General features: G+C 33.4%; 1 protein-coding gene across 1 annotated transcript in view; it reads right to left on the reverse strand.

Annotated features, from left to right (window-relative positions):
- Nucleotides 1-2,463, reverse strand: part of LOC114339933 (uncharacterized) — a 69,412-nt gene extending 66,949 nt beyond the window's left edge. The window contains exon 1 of the mRNA XM_028290618.2: nucleotides 2,127-2,463. Within this exon, the coding sequence (XP_028146419.1) occupies nucleotides 2,127-2,298 (172 nt within the window). The 5' untranslated portion in view covers nucleotides 2,299-2,463. The remainder of the gene's footprint in view (nucleotides 1-2,126) is intronic.
- Nucleotides 2,464-16,252: the final 13,789 nt, after the last annotated feature.

Here is a 16,252-nt window from a genome sequence, read left to right on the forward strand (position 1 = left end):
ATGAATGGATGAGTCTTTTCGTGAAATTTAAGATGGGAGTTGGCCCAATTTTCAATTAAGTCAGATTTAGAAAATCGAAAATTTCGTGTATATACAGGGTGTCCCAGACTAATTTAGCCACGCTATATCTCTTAAACGAATAAAGATTTTCGAATAGGACAAAAAGTGATATATTCTACTTGTAATACACTTTAATATGGCGTAGAAAACAATCATCCCCTAACTATTCATCCCTTAGTTACAACCCCTAACTTTAATTTTTTTAATAGGACCCTGTATATTTTTTTATAGTTTTGGATGTGGTCTTCTATCGTCTATTCAACACATTTTTTGAAAATAAAATCGGTTAGTAAATAACCAAGAAAATATCAGCTTAGTTTTGTTAATTATGTGTCCCAGACTAATTTATCCTGGCTATATTTCTTAAACGAATAGAGATTTTCGAATGAGACAAAAATTGATCTATTCCATTTGTAATGCACTTTCATATGGCGTAGAAAAAAGTCATCCCCTAAATATTCATCCTTAACTTACAGGGTGCTATTTAAAAAAATAAAGTTAGGGGTTGTAACTAATTGATGAATATTTAGGGGATAATTTTTTTTCTACGCCATATTAAAGTGTATTACAAATGTAATATAACAGTTTTTATCCCATTCGAAAATCTCTATTCGTTTAAGAAATATAGCCTGGATAAATTAGTCTGGGACACATAATTAACAAAACTAAGCTGATATTTTCTTGGTTATTTACGAACTGATTTTATTTTCAAAAAATGTGTTGAATAGACGATAGAAGACCACATCCAAAACTATAAAAAAATATACAGGGTGCTATTAAAAAAATTAAAGTTAGGGGTTGTAACTAAGGGATGAATATTTAGGGGATGATTTTTTTCTACGCCGTATTAAAGTGTATTACAAGTAGAATAGTTTACTTTTTGTCCCATTCGAAAATCTCTATTCGTTTAAGAGATATAGCGTGGCTAAATTAGTCTGGGACACCCTGTATAGTGTCGCGTGTAGGGGCTGTGGGTGTGCGCCACTGGCGAGAACTGCCCTTCTCTGGTAATATTATTGTATTATATTAATTGTATTAGCCTAGGCCTGCAAGGCCTGTCGATTTTTTTAAATAAGTTTAAATAAAGCCGTAATTAGTTAGTATATTACTTTTCTATGCAAATTCTATCGACTATTCTTTACGGTTAGTATTCATTAGGTATGTGTGCAGTAACTCTAATCCATGAGGCCGTACAAAGGATAGATCATACACACAATTGTAGTAATGTAAAGGGAACCAGGTGTAAGTAATCTTGTATATCTGGGTACTCATATTAATGAAAGCTGGAACCCCAGTACAGAAATAAAAAGTATAATTGCCAAAGCAAGAACAAGTTTTATGAAATTTAAGAAAATCCTATGCAGTCATGATCTAAATTTGGAACTTCACATAAGAATGGTTCAATGTTATATATTCCCATTACTACTTTACGGGGTTGAAGCATGGACCCTGGCAGAATCACTTTTAAAAAACCTAGAACATTTGAGATGTGGGTCTACCGCCATATTCGGAAAATTAGTTGGGTAGAAAGAGTCAAAAACGAAAGGGTTTTGCAACGTTTGAATAAAAGTTGCGAAGTAGTGAACACGGTTAAAGGCGCAAATTGGAATACTTTGGTCATATAATGCGTCACCCAGAAAAATATGACATACTTCACTTGTCATGCAAGGTAAAATAATGGGAAAAAGAAGTGTGGGCCGCCGTACAACCCCTCGGCATAAAAACCTACGCCAATGGTTTGGGAAAACTAGCACTGAACTATTTCGTGCGGCTGTAAATAAGACAACGGTTGTTAATATGCTGGGCAACATGAGAACCAACGATCGACAAGCGGTCTCGGCACCTTAAGAAGAAGAAGAAAGGGAACCAAGATATTATTTTTAAAAAGTTTATTATTTATGGCTTATGTTTGTTATTTTAAACAAGTTAACAGAACTTTTATTAAAGCTATTACATTTTATTTTCTTACGAAAATATAATAAAATCTGAAAGTATTTACATATTTTATACAAACTTGATATTTCCGAAAAAGTAAATAAAAGAATGGGAAAAAGTTTTCTACTAACCTAGTTGAAGGGAACTTCCTGAAGGAAATGTCAGATACCGACGTTTTCTGGACAAACTCTTTTCAGCTACATTTGAGTGATTTATTCGTTTGCTCGTGTCTTCTTCCAAACTTTCTTTTGAATTTTTTACGAGGATCATAACCAGAAAAAAAATTATTACATTTCGAAACATATTATCGAAGTTTTGGGAACGACTCGAAATAGATATCAAAGTTACTAATTATTTTACCGTTTCTGAAAGCCAACTCGAACCGGGAAACGTTGATGAAACACTGTTTTTGTTTGTCTTTTTACTTTGCAAAGACGGATCTAATTTTCTTGTTACAATTAGTACACGTTGTTTGCTGTACCAATATTGAAATGTATTAAATGAGGTAAACAACCTAGTTAGTACACGAAGTACAATATTAATAATAAATTGCTTCTTTTTTAGGTTAGAAAGTGGACAATTCTCATAACGGTTAAAAGCCATTCTTTATCAATTTGTTTTTTAAATAGTGATACCATGGAGGTATTAAAAAACATAATTATAAAGACACCATTACATTTTCGTCATCTAATTTCCGAAAAGCAAAAATCTTCTCAAAAAGAGTAAAGCTTCTTCTTCTTCTTCTTCTTCTTCTTCTTCTTCTTCTTTTATATAGGCAGTACTGCCTGTTTTTCTTCAACGTTGCCTTTCATTCTGCCCCTAAGTTGCCATTCCATCTTTTCCTTGGGCGTCCTATACTTCTCCTGCCTAACGGTGACTTGTCCCTGGCTATTCTTACTATCCTTGATTCAGACATCCTGCTTATGTGCTCATTCCACTCTTCTTTCTGTTCTTTACCCAGGTATTTATATTGTCTACCCCACATATGCGTCTGATTTCCTCACTTCTTACCCTATCCTGTAGTCCTTTTCCAGCAATCCTTCTTAAGATCTTCATTTCGTTGGTTTCCAGATGTCTTCGTGTTTTGCTTGTATCTGGTCTTGTTTCGGCCGTGTAAGTCATAACTGGCCTAATAACTGACATATATTCGGGCCTTTGTTTCCAATTTTAGGTGTTTGTTTTTCCAAGTTGTGTCGTTTAGGCATCCGGCCGTTCTACTGGCTTTAATTATTTGGTCTTTTACCTTTTCTTCGATATGGTTGTCGGCTGATAGATTAATTCCCAGATATTTCAAAGTCATTACTTGTTGTATAATTTGATTGTTTAACTCCAATTTGCATATTATTGGTTCTTTGGCAATTACTAAGTATTTTGTTTTTTGGGCTGATATTTTCATATTTATTTCTTTTGCGTTAATGTTGAACTCGTGCAATAATCTTTGTAGGTCGTCTTCGGACTCTGCTACTATCATGGTGTCATCAGCGTAACAGAGTATTTTTATCTCTCTATTGCCCATTTGGTACCCTCTTTTTTTCTTCACTTGTTTTATTATCGCATCCAATATTATGTTAAACAGTAGAGGGCCTAGTGAATCTCCTTGCCTGATTCCTGTGTTTGTTTCTATGGGTTCTGTTATTATTCCATTGACTTTCATTTCTATTTTATTTCTTACATATATGATATCCAGTGGTAAATTTTTCTCATATAGTAGGTGTATCACATCTTTTAATTGGATTCTATCAAACGCTTTCTCTAGGTGTATGAAACAGAAAAAGGCTGGTTTGTTATATTCTAATGATTTCTCCGCTATTTGCCTTATCACAAAAACTGCATCGTTACATGATCTTCCACTTCTAAATCCTTGTTGTTCATCCGATATATTTATGCACGCCATTATTTTCTCCATAAATATTTTTGTTGTGAGTTTCAGTAAGAGCTCAGTAAATTTATCCCTCTATAGTTACTGGGGTTTGCCCTATCACCTTTCAAAAATAACGCTATCATTTGAGTGGTTCTCCATTCTTCTGGAATTCTTTCTGTATTTATTATTTTACTTATAAGGATATTCAGTTCTTTGTGAAGTCTATCTCCTCCGTATTTTAAAAGTTCATTAGCTATTCCATCTTTCCCAGGAGCTTTTCGATTTTTCATCTTTTTTAAGGCGTTCTTTATATCTTCCTCTTTAATTTCTGTTTTCTTATCCGATTCTAATCCTGGTGTTTCCAGTTCTTTGTGATTAGCTGTTTGATTGAGGTTTTTTAGGTAATTTGTCCATGTATTTGTATCAATATGTTTTACTTCTATCAATTCCTTGATCTCTGCTCTTTGACCTCTTATCATTTTCCACATTTCCTTTTGCATCCCATAAAAGTCGTGCTCCATCTCTTTTTAAAATACTTCCCAATGTTCTGTTTTCTTCCTTCTTACTATTGAGTTTAATTCATTTCGTACTCTTTTATATTCTTCATATGTTTGTCTCGTTCTTTTGGACTTGTATTGTAGGTAGATTTTCTTTTTTTCTTGGCATTTTATTTTTATTTCTTCACAGAACCATGGAGTTCTTCTTTTCTTTCGTATATGTTTACTTATCTTACGTTCTCCAAGTGCTTCCGTTGCTGCCATTTCGATATTACCTCTGATCTTCCTTCAACTTTCTTCTATGTCTTTATCCGGTGTAATGTAGTTTTCATTCAGTACTTTTTGCAGTCTTCTCTGGTATAGATCTCGTGTTGACAAGTCTCGTAGCTGTTCTACCTTTATTCTTGTCTCACATTCAACAGGGTCTTCTTTCCTGTTTCTTTGTAGCTCTATTCTGATTTTTCCAAGTACTAGGTTGTGATCGCTTCCAATATTAGCTGCACTTAAACATCGTATGTCTAGTACTTAAGAGTGGTGGATGTTTCTGTTTGTCCATATATAATCAATAAGGGATCTGTGTCCTCTTGGATTTTAGAATGTATATTTTTGTTGATATTTGTGTCTGAAGAACGTATTGTTTATTTGAAATTCGTTCTGAGAGCAAAAGTTAATAAGTAGTTCTCCATTATCATTTTTGTTGTCTTCATTGAATCGTTGCTTTATTCCTGGTATAATTATGTTACCGACTCTTGCCTTCATGTCTCGTAAAATGTATATTATCTCATTGGCTGGTATTTCGTCGACTGTTTGTTGAAGCTCGTTATAAAAGTGGACTCTGTCGACTTCATGTTTGCAGTTTTCTGGGCTATAAACTCCTATATTTATTTTTTGCTTCTCTAATTTGATCTTAGTAACTACGATTCTTTCTAATATGTATTGACATTCATATATGTTATCTGCCCATTTTTTGTGTATCGTCAAAGCCACGCCTTCTTTGGCTCAGTAAAGCTACAGTCAAGAAACACATTATCGACCAGCATCGCTATAATAGGTTATGTAGGGAAACGTAAAAATACACTAAGGGAAATCCAAAACAGCAAGTTCAAGCCATACATTCAAAACCTAATTTCAAATGACCACACTACCACACACTGTGGAAAGCATCCAGAAAGCTAAAGAGATCCCAAAATCCATCCCTCCTCTCCGACTACCAAACTACGCTTGGGCACGATCTGATCAAGTAAAAGTTTTACTTTTATTTTAGCAGTTCACTTAGTTGACGTTTTCAAAGATAATCCTAGAACTACAGAGAACGAGATAAAATATACTATCGATTCACCCTGCCATATTATGTCCTCCAATAAATGCACTCCCTCCGAACGAAGTTAAAAACGAGATTCTTCTTCTTCCTCTTTATAAGCAATTCTGCTTGATACCTCTATAGAATTGAAGGTTGTCACTCCATCTTTTGCGCGGTCGGCCGATACTTCTTCTATCGATTGGCGATTTATCTCGTGCTATTTTGACCACACGTGTCTCTCTCATTCTGGTTATGTGGTTGTTCTATTCTTTTTTCTATTTACTGTCCATTCGTTTATACACTGTACGCTACATTGTCTTCTAATATTTTCACTCCTCTTTCGATCTCTCAGTGTATTTTCTGTAATTCTTCTCAGTACTCTCATTTCTGCCGTTTCCAGTAGTCTTTGTGTTGTGGCTGTATCGGGTCTTGTTTCTGATGCATATGTCATTATTCGTCTTACACTGGCTTTATAAATTCTTGACTTCATATCAGTGTTAATATGTCGGTTTCGCCATATAGTGTTATTAAGACATCCTGCCAATCTATTTGCTTTTTGTACTTGATTTCTCACCTCTTTGTCTAGGTCTCCGTAACTTGACAATGTAATTCCAAGTTATTTTACTTCCATTACTTGTTCAATACTGATACCATCAATTTTTTTGCATGTGATTGTTTCTTTACTGATTACTATTGTTTTGGTTTTCTGAGATGAAATTGTCATATTGAATTCTTTTGCTCTTATGTTACATCTGTGGACTAATCTTTGCAGACTATCTTCATCTTGGGCTATCAATATTACGTCGTCTGTGTAGCCGAGTATTTTTACTTCTTTGTTTCCCATTCTATACCCTCTTCCTTTGTTGACGTTTTTGATGATTTCATCCGTGATGAAATCCGTAATGAATCAAAAAGCAAAATGTTAAGAAAACTCAAAGCTACAGTTCAGTTTTAATTTCAATATTTTATATACGCTAGAATATTCCACAGGCTGTTCCAAACTTTGAGGAAAAAACACATTATCATTGTTACATCCGGTATACAATGACACTTACCTGTTTAGCAATAATATTATTACATCGATATTCTTGAAAAATAAAGCTATAATATACTAAAAAAATCACTAAAATCGGATAACAGGTTTAGGAAATACGAGCCATCAAAAATGTCTCATTTTTAGGTTGTTAATTTTGATGCTTAGTGTATAAATGGTGGATTCAGCGCTAATATGTCTAACGAAGAAGCTTCTACTGGATATATATGATTTGAGTATGAGTTAGTACCTAGTTACTCGATAGGGTATTTTTTAATTTTAAGGGCAGTCCAGGGTGCCATACCCTATCAAAAGCCTGGAAGATGCCGAGAAATAAGGCGTTGCAATATTTCTTTTCTTCGAGGTTCCTTTCAATTTTATTAACTATCCTATGGCCTTGTGTTGTAGAGTGGTTCTCACGAAAGCCAAATTGGTGAGTTGAGATAATGTTCTGGTAGCGGATACAGTCGGAAAAATGAAAGAATACCCATGAACGAACATATAAAACACGCTGTATTTTCCTGTCACCGTGTCACAAAGAAAATTGTCCAGTGCAAGTACATGTAACAATAATTATTACATGTACTTACGTTGGCCAATTTTTTGTGTGACACGGTGACAGGAAAATACAGCGTGTTTTATTTGTTCGTTCATGGGTATTCTTTCATTTTTCCTGCTGTATATTTAGTAACAACCTTTTAAACAATTTACTCGGAATGTATAGTAGACTGAATGATCGGTAGGAAGAGGGTTCTTGAGGGGGTTTGTTAGGTTTTAGTATCATTATGATTTCTGCATGTTTCCAGATAGTAGGAAAATAGCTAAGATGCGATTAAATAGTGTTATATATATATATATATATATATATATATATATATATATATATATATATATACCATATGAAATATGAACCATATTGAAATAAAGTTGGATGTACGGTATCCATCTCTGAGGATGCGCTAAATTAGTACACATCATAACCATACAGCGATGGTTGAAGTTGCCATATTCGACAGCTTTTACATGAATGCATCAAGGTTTAGTTGTAATTTTAAGCCATTTAAATGTTGTATGGAAAATAATTAGGTTTAAATTTTCCCAAAAGATGCTGCTATTAGTATTCTAAATACGTCATGCAAAATGTTGTATTCATTGGTAACCGCTACTAAATATTTAAAATTGCCGCACTTAGATGAAAAAATCTCAAAAATAGATATATTAAAATTAAACATAAATGAGGAAAACATTGGAATACTAGTCAAACTTTTCAATGATGTTTATTCGACTGGTGATATCCCTGAAGATTGGTTAAAGTCCGAATTCATAACCCTACCAAAAAAAAACAACATCCGAAAAGCTGTAGCGACTACAGAATGATAAGCCTTATGAGCCACACCTTGAAAATCTTTCTACGTATCATCCACAGTAGAATCAGAGATAAATGTGAAGAAGACCAGGATGAAACACAATTTGGCTTCAGAAATGGACTGGGAACCCGGGACGCACTCGTTGCACTAAATGTGTTATTGCAGAAATGCCGAGATCAAAGGAAAGACGTCTTTGCTGTATTTATTGACTATGAGAAGGCCTTTGATCGAGTACAACATCACAAATTGATTAAAATACTAAAGGATAAAGGAGTTGATAGTCAAGGTCATAGATCAATCATAGAAAAATTATACTGGTGTCAAACAGCGACAGCTTGCATAAATGGAAAATCAACAGAAATATGCAAAATACAAAGAGGCGTCAGACAGGGTTGTATACTGTCCCCACTGTTGTTCAATTTGTATTCAGATAGAATATTTAAGGAAGCGCTGCATAATTTGGAATGGGGTGTGAAGGTTAATGGAATTCTGATAAATACAATCAGATATGCAGACGATACAGTTATTTTAAGTGATGATATGAATGGATTACAACACCTTTTAAATGCCATTGACAGAGTGGGAAGAGAGTTTGGCCTAAATATAAACTGTTCAAAAACAAAGTACATGGTATTTAGCCGTTTGGCCCATCAAGATTCACGGTTATATGTTGATGGTCATATGATTCAAAGAGTACCCAGTTTTAAATATCTTGGTTGCCATATTACTGAACAACTAGATCCAGATAAAGAGATAAAATGTAGAATCGGGATAGCCCGCACGACATTTTTAAAAATGAGGTCATTCTTCTGTAATGATACCTTGCAACTTCAACTTCGAAAGCGCATGATTAAATGCTACATTTGGTCAGTCCCCTTGTATGGTGTCGAAGCATGGACATTAAAAATATCCACCATTAACCGTTTGGAGGCCTTTGAAATGTGGCTGCACAGACGTATTCTAAAAATACCATGGACGGCTATGCTGACACATGTGGCAGTCCTTAAGAGAGCAAATGCTACCCGCGAGCTGCTTGATAACATCAAATATAGAAAGATGGCCTATTTTGGACACGTAGTAAGGGGAGACCGGTATAATATTCTTCAACTTATTATGATGGGTAAAATCGAAGGACGCAGAGGAATTGGTAGAAAGCAGGCCTCTTGGTTGAAGAATATCCGGGAGTGGACAGGAATAAAGAAAGCAGAACACCTATTTAGAATAGCTCGAGACAGAGACAGTTTCGCCATGTTAATCGCCAACGTCAAGGGTACTTAATAGGGCACGTTAAGAAGAAGAAGAAAATTAAACATACTAAAGTTAAAGTTATTGTGTCAGATGGTGCAGTTTAAATATATAAAAGTGAATAGTGAAGGTGTAGTGTTCAGGAGCTGAAAAAGGAGGTGAGAAATATGGTTTTGTTTAAATTTAAGCCCCATTGTTGAGCCCGTTTAGGCTGTCATACTCAAAATGCCATGTCTCACCTCCTTGTGGTGGGCCTGGAATTCCAAATTAAATTTGGAAACCAAATTTAGCAATAGGCATAAAATTTTATAAAATATATTTTTATGAATAAATAAATTCTAATATTTCGCTTAAAATTGTGTGTAAAACATTTTCTTTGATTTATATACAGGGTGTAACAAAAATACAGGTCATAAATTAAATCACATATTCTAGGAATAAAAATAGTTCGATTGAAACTAAATTACCTTAGTACAAATATGCACACAAAAAAAGTTATAGCCCTTTAAAGTTACAAAAAGAAAATCGATTTTTTCCGATATATCGAAAACTATTAGAGATTTTTTAATGAAAATGAACATGTGGCATTCTTATGTCAGGAACATCTTAAAAAGAAATTATAGTGAAATTTGTGTACCCCATAAAAATTTTATGGGGGTTTTGTTCCCTTAAACCCCCCCAAACTTTTGTGTACGTTACAATCAAATTATTATTGTGGTATAATTAGTTAAACGCAATGTTTTTAAAACTTTTTTGGCTCCCAGTATTTTTTCGATAAACCAATTTTAATCGAGATGTGCCTTCTTTTTTAATATGTTTACATAACAGTTTTATTGGGGTTTGTACCTTTAAACCCCCCAAATGTTTGTGTACGTTCCAACGAAACTATTATTGCGTTACCATTAGTTAAACACAGTATTTTTAAAACTTTCTTGTCTCTTAGTATTTTTCCGATAAGGCACCTTTTATCGAGATGTGGATTCATTTGTAATATGGTTCAAATTATACCTCAAATTGTAATAATTTATAAATAAACGCATATTATAACCAGGTCTCATATTCGTACTTAACAGTATGCAAATATGTGGTGGAGTTGACAAATATTCAAAATATCTCGATAAAAACTAGCTTTTCGAAAAAGTACTAAGAGGCAAAAAAGTTTTAAAAATATTGTGTTTAACCAACGGTGTCACAATAATAATTTAATTGGAACGTACACAAAAGTTTGGGGGGATTTAAGGGAGCAAAACCCCCATAAAATTTTTATGGTGTACACAAATTTCACTATTATTTCTTTTTAAGATGTTTCTGACATAATAATACCACATGTTCATTTTCATTAAAAAATCTCTAATAGTTTTCGATATATCGGAAAAAATCGATTTTCGTTTTGTAACTTTAAAGGGCTATAACTTTTTTTGTGCGCATATTTATACTAAGGTAAGTTAGGTTCAATCGAACTATTTTTATTCCTAGAATATGTAGTTTAATTTATGACCTGTATTTTTGTTACACCCTGTATATGAGTTTAAATCGATTACAAAATTTCCTTCATGGCATAGGCATTGAAACAAAAAAATAGTTTATAATTTTATATTTTATACCTTCTGCTCCAATGATGTCTCTAGTCACTCTAATGGTATGTGGAGGTGGAGGTCCATTATCATGCATGAAAATTCAATTTTCTCCTACTGCATCTCTCCAGAGCCTAACTACAGGTTATCAACATACCTGTGAGCAGTTAGAGTTGATTGGATGAAAATTAAAGGAGTTTGTTTACGGATCACAATTAATAGGGAACCTGCATGAAATTTTAAATTCGAAAAAAATGGTATAAATCACAACAGAACATAATTTAGAACCTGTATCAAAGATAAAAAAGTTTTGTTTGTCTTTCGTTTGGCCCCTAAAGACGACTAAAAATTCAACTTATACCAGCCACCCCCAAACGCGTCGTGACGTCAAGGGTTATACGTTTACATTCTACACCAATAGGGAACTTGCATAAAATTTTCAATTCGAAAAAAATGTTATAAATCACAACAGACCATAATTTAGAACCTGTATCAAAGATAAAAAAGTTTTGGTTGTCTTTCGTTTGGCCCCTAAAGACGACTAAAAATTGAACTTATACCAGCCACCCCAAAACGCGTCGTGACGTCACGCCGCTGTATGTTTACATTCTACACCAATTGTATATATAATTTTAAATTATACATTATAAACGTCAGTAAAAATACAGTTATGTGACGTTAAAAGTGTTTTTGATCGTTTGAACTATTCATAGAAAATTTGTACTTTTACAAAATGGTTTTATTTTCAATAGTAAACCTTCTTTCCTTTCCTTTCCTTCAAAAACTGTATCACACTCCAATCTCAACAAACTGGTTTATACACTGGCGGACAAAAAATTTAGGTCACTAGATGATTTATACACGTTTGATGCCTCGCATTTCCTTAACCTGTTGTCCGATTTGAATGATTTTTTTAGTATGTTATAGCTTTATTATTTATGAATCTCAATGTCTTAATATTGTTGCTAGACAGGTAAATGTAATTTTATACCGGGTGTATCAATCATACTGTGTTATTTCGTTAAAGTTCGGAACACTCTGTGGAATATTATAGCATAGATAAGATATTGAAATTAAAACTCAATAATTGTAGCCTTAGGCTTACTTAACATTTTCTTTTTGATTCATTTGCTTATGTTGGATAATAAAAAAGTTAGGTACTTTAACAACTAGCCACATTCTTCATCAATACAGGGTGTTTCTAAATAAGTGCGACAAACTTTAAGGGGTGATTCTGTATGAAAATAAAAATAATGACCGTTTGCTTTATAAACATATGTCCACAAATGCTTCATTTCTGAGAAACGGGATATTGATTTTTTTCTTACAAACTGACGGTTTATTTGTTGCTCTAAAACCGGTTGAGGTATGCAACTGAAATTTGGTAGGTATTAAGAGGTAGTTATTTAGCATTTTTTGACATACAGTTAAGAATTTTATATTCACCATTGGCGTGCATACGGCATGTATCTAAAATCTTTATACCCGTATGCGCGCCAATAGTGAATATAAAATTCTTATTTTTATGTAAAAAAATGCGCAATAATTACCTCTTAAAACCTACCAAATTTTATTTGCATATCTCAACCGGATTTAGAGAACAAATAAACTGTCAGTTTGTAAGAAAAATTTCAACATCCCGTATCTCGGAAACGAAGCATTTGTGGACATATCTTTATAAAGCAAACAGTCATTATTTTTTCATGCAGAATTACCCCATAAAGTTTGTCGCACTTATTAAGAAACACCCTGTATTGATGAAGAACATGGCTAGTTGTTAAAGTACCTAACTTTTTATTATCCAACATATGCAAATGAATAAAAAAAGAAAATGTTAAGAAAGTTTAAGGCTACAATTGAGTTTTAATTTCAATATTTTATTAATGCTATAATATTCCGCAGAGTGTTCCGAACTTTAAGAAAAATACACAGTATGATTGTTACACCCGGTATAAAATGACATTTACCCAGGTTTAGGAAATTCGAGGCATCAAACGTATATAAATCATCTAGCGACCTAAATTTTTTGCCCTCCAATATATTATTACAACGACATACGATATATGTCATTAGAATATAAATATTATTCCTTTATTCCCCGACGACGAGCTGGCCAAATACCCAAGTAGGTGGAGGCCAATAAACTAAAGAAGGAGAAGAAGAATATACCTAAATATATCTCTGTGTCTAGGTGTACGCTAACGTGTACGCAAATAAAAAAGTTAGAGTGCCAGAGTGTTGGAATTTTTTTAATCGCGTTGTGTTTACACTTTAATTTTAATATTGATTAGTAAAGAGGTTTCTTATTTTTTATTTGTTTAGTGTTTGTTTTTAAATTAACTATGCGATGTGGACAATTAGTTAGTTGTTTTAATGAGTTTAACAATATTTTAAAACAGTATGAAAAAGTTAAGAGACTATAAATTAATATATATTTTTTAGTTATAAGTGAAATAGTATTACCGTCCAAAATTAAAATAAAAGGAAGACCTAAAGCTTTCACATTAATAATTAACTTGTTCTGAAGCTATTTCCTTGTGGCATTTTTGTAATCAACTATTCTAAATGGGAACTAAGCCACAATTTAACTAAAAAAATGATTTTATTGACGTTTCGACGTCTAAAGGCCCATTTATACATATCAGGGCCGTGTCCGTTCCGTGTTAAGACAGGGCCCGGTCCAAAAAAAAACAATATGTACTCTTATGAGCATATTTATACATTGGCGTTTCCCGTATGGGGCCCGTCCGGGCCCGGTCTGAAATTAATCCCAGCCGATATTTTTGCTGTCGGCACTGGCGATGCACGAAAATGACACGGATCGCAGGGACTTGTATAAACACGATTTTATTGTTTTGTGAACGCGACTGCTGGAAAAAAGACAAGCAATAGATATTGTGAGGTGAGATCTTCTATCCAAGCCGAAATATTTTCAACTATATTTTACACAGAGATATGTAATAACGTTTTCCTCTCTTATTCGGCCCGGTACGCACACTGCCACAACCCGGTTGTATGTAAATATTGCATTAAAAATACCCGGACTCGGCACTGAACCGGAACGGACACGGCCCGGGTATGTATAAATGGGCCTTAAATCGGACATCGTTGTCAAAATACAAAATATTATTAAATTAAACAAAAATGTTGCTGCTTAGTAAAAAATTTTTTCTAATAATTTATTTAATCTGACTAATTTTTGTATTTTGAAAATGACATCCGATTTGGACGTCGAAACGTTAATAAAATCATTTTTTTAGTTAAATTGTGGCTTATTTCCAATTTAGAATAGTTGATTATGGTAGGGGAGAAAAGTATGCTAAATGTGCAGTCACTCGAGCGCTTTGGGGGCCATTTTTTAATTTAATTTTCCATTTCCAACAATGTTTTTTTCCGATTATAACGCCATCTATCCATAATTCAAAAAAATGTTTCGAATAAAAGTTACTTATTTTTACGTAAGGAATCCAAATCTGCAATAAAAAATGAGGGCTCCTATTTAAGATTTTAAAGTAACCCCCCACCCCACCACCGTGGGGGTCGTGTTTGGTGCCATTCGATAAACTTTTCAAAAATATTGAACAAGTGTATTTTACAGTTTTTCGATCTGATGTTTATTTCGCGAAATATCGCGGGATTCGTATTTAAAATATTAAATTTACCCCCCACGCCTCTCCGAGGGAAGTCGTGTTTGGTATCATTCGATACATTTTTAAAAAATATTGAGCACATATTTTTTAGTTTTTTGATCTGTCATTCATTTCGCGAAATATTCGCTTTTTTCTTGTGAAACTTTGCGACTCACCCATTTCCTTACGCCCAGCTCAAATCGTCAGATTTTTGAAATACACACTCTTTTGCATGTACTTAACTTACCTTATCTTAATCTGACAATTTCGAGTTTTTTTTAAGGACAGATTTTTTTTTCGGGCCCCCCTTAACGAACTCCCCTGTGTTAAGAGCAAATATATGGTAGAGGTACATCTGCAGGGTACCAGGTTTCTCCCCATATGATAATCTGACGCGCTCGAGTAACTGCAAAAATCCCCGCTTGGGCTTCTCTACCATTATAATAATTAACTTACGTATAAAAAATATTTTAACAATATTTTGTACGTGTCATGTCAACTAAATACATATATTTATTATGCTAACCTAAATACAGGGTGTTTCATTAATAATTGTCCATATAATAACTGGAGAAACCTTAGCAGAAAATACGAAGATTTAACCTAAAACACTTAAATAAAATGTGGTTCATTACTGAGTTACAGGGTGTTTTATCTAAAAATTTAAAAATTATTTTTGTTCAGAATTTTAAAACTATTCGACGTATCCTTTTCATACTTGGCAGGTAGTATAGATACTGTACAAACTACTAAATTATGTTAAACAAACGTTTATGGCTATTACTAGAGGCGTACGACGGGGGAAAGTGAATGGTTGACCCTTTCCAAATTCTAGGCCACTGGCGAAATTCCTATTTTAGTTCAATTTTTGGATTCTCCAATACTTTCTATGAAAATAATATACTTTTCATTCGTAACGATAAAGTCATTAGTTTTCGAGATCTTTGAGGTTAAAAATGAAACGACACGGTTATTTTGATTAATGTATTGTGTCGCTTCATTTTTAATTTCAAATATCTCGAAAAATAATCATTTTATCGTTACGAATGAAGGGTATATTATTTACATAAAAAGTATTGCAGAATCAAAAAATTACACTAAAATAGCAATTTTGTCAGTGGCGTAGAATTTGAGAATCTGCCACTATCCCCTGTCGTACGCCTCAGGTAGTAGCTAGAAACGTTTATTTATCTTAATTTAGTAGGGTGTACAGTACCTACACTTTCTGCCAAGTATGATAAGGATACGCCAAATAGTTTTAAAGTACTGGGTACAAATAATTTTTAAATTTTAATCATTATGAATCATATCATAAATTAATCAAAATAACATTGCCGTTTCATATTTAACTTCAAATATCTCGAAAACTAATGACTTTATCGTTACCAATGAAGAGTATATTATTTACGTAGAAAGTATTGGAGAATCTAAAAATGGCACTAAAATAGTAATTCTTCCAGTGGCGTAGAATTTGAGAAGGGTCAACCATTCACCATCCCCTGTCGCACGCCTCTGGTAGTAGCTAGAATCGTTTGTTTATCATTATTTAGTAGGGTGTCTAGTAGTCGCACTTTCTGCCAAGTATGAAAAGGATACGTCGAATAGTTTTAAAATGCTGAGCAAAAATAATTTTTAAATTTTTAGATAAAACACCCTGTAACTCAGTAAGGAACCACATTTTATTTAAGTGTTTTAGGTTAAATCTTCGTATTTTGTGCTAAGGTTTCTCCAGTTACTATGTGGACAATTAT

Source organism: Diabrotica virgifera, chromosome 7 (assembly GCF_917563875.1).
Source record: "Diabrotica virgifera virgifera chromosome 7, PGI_DIABVI_V3a".
NCBI classification, from domain to species: domain Eukaryota; kingdom Metazoa; phylum Arthropoda; class Insecta; order Coleoptera; family Chrysomelidae; genus Diabrotica; species Diabrotica virgifera.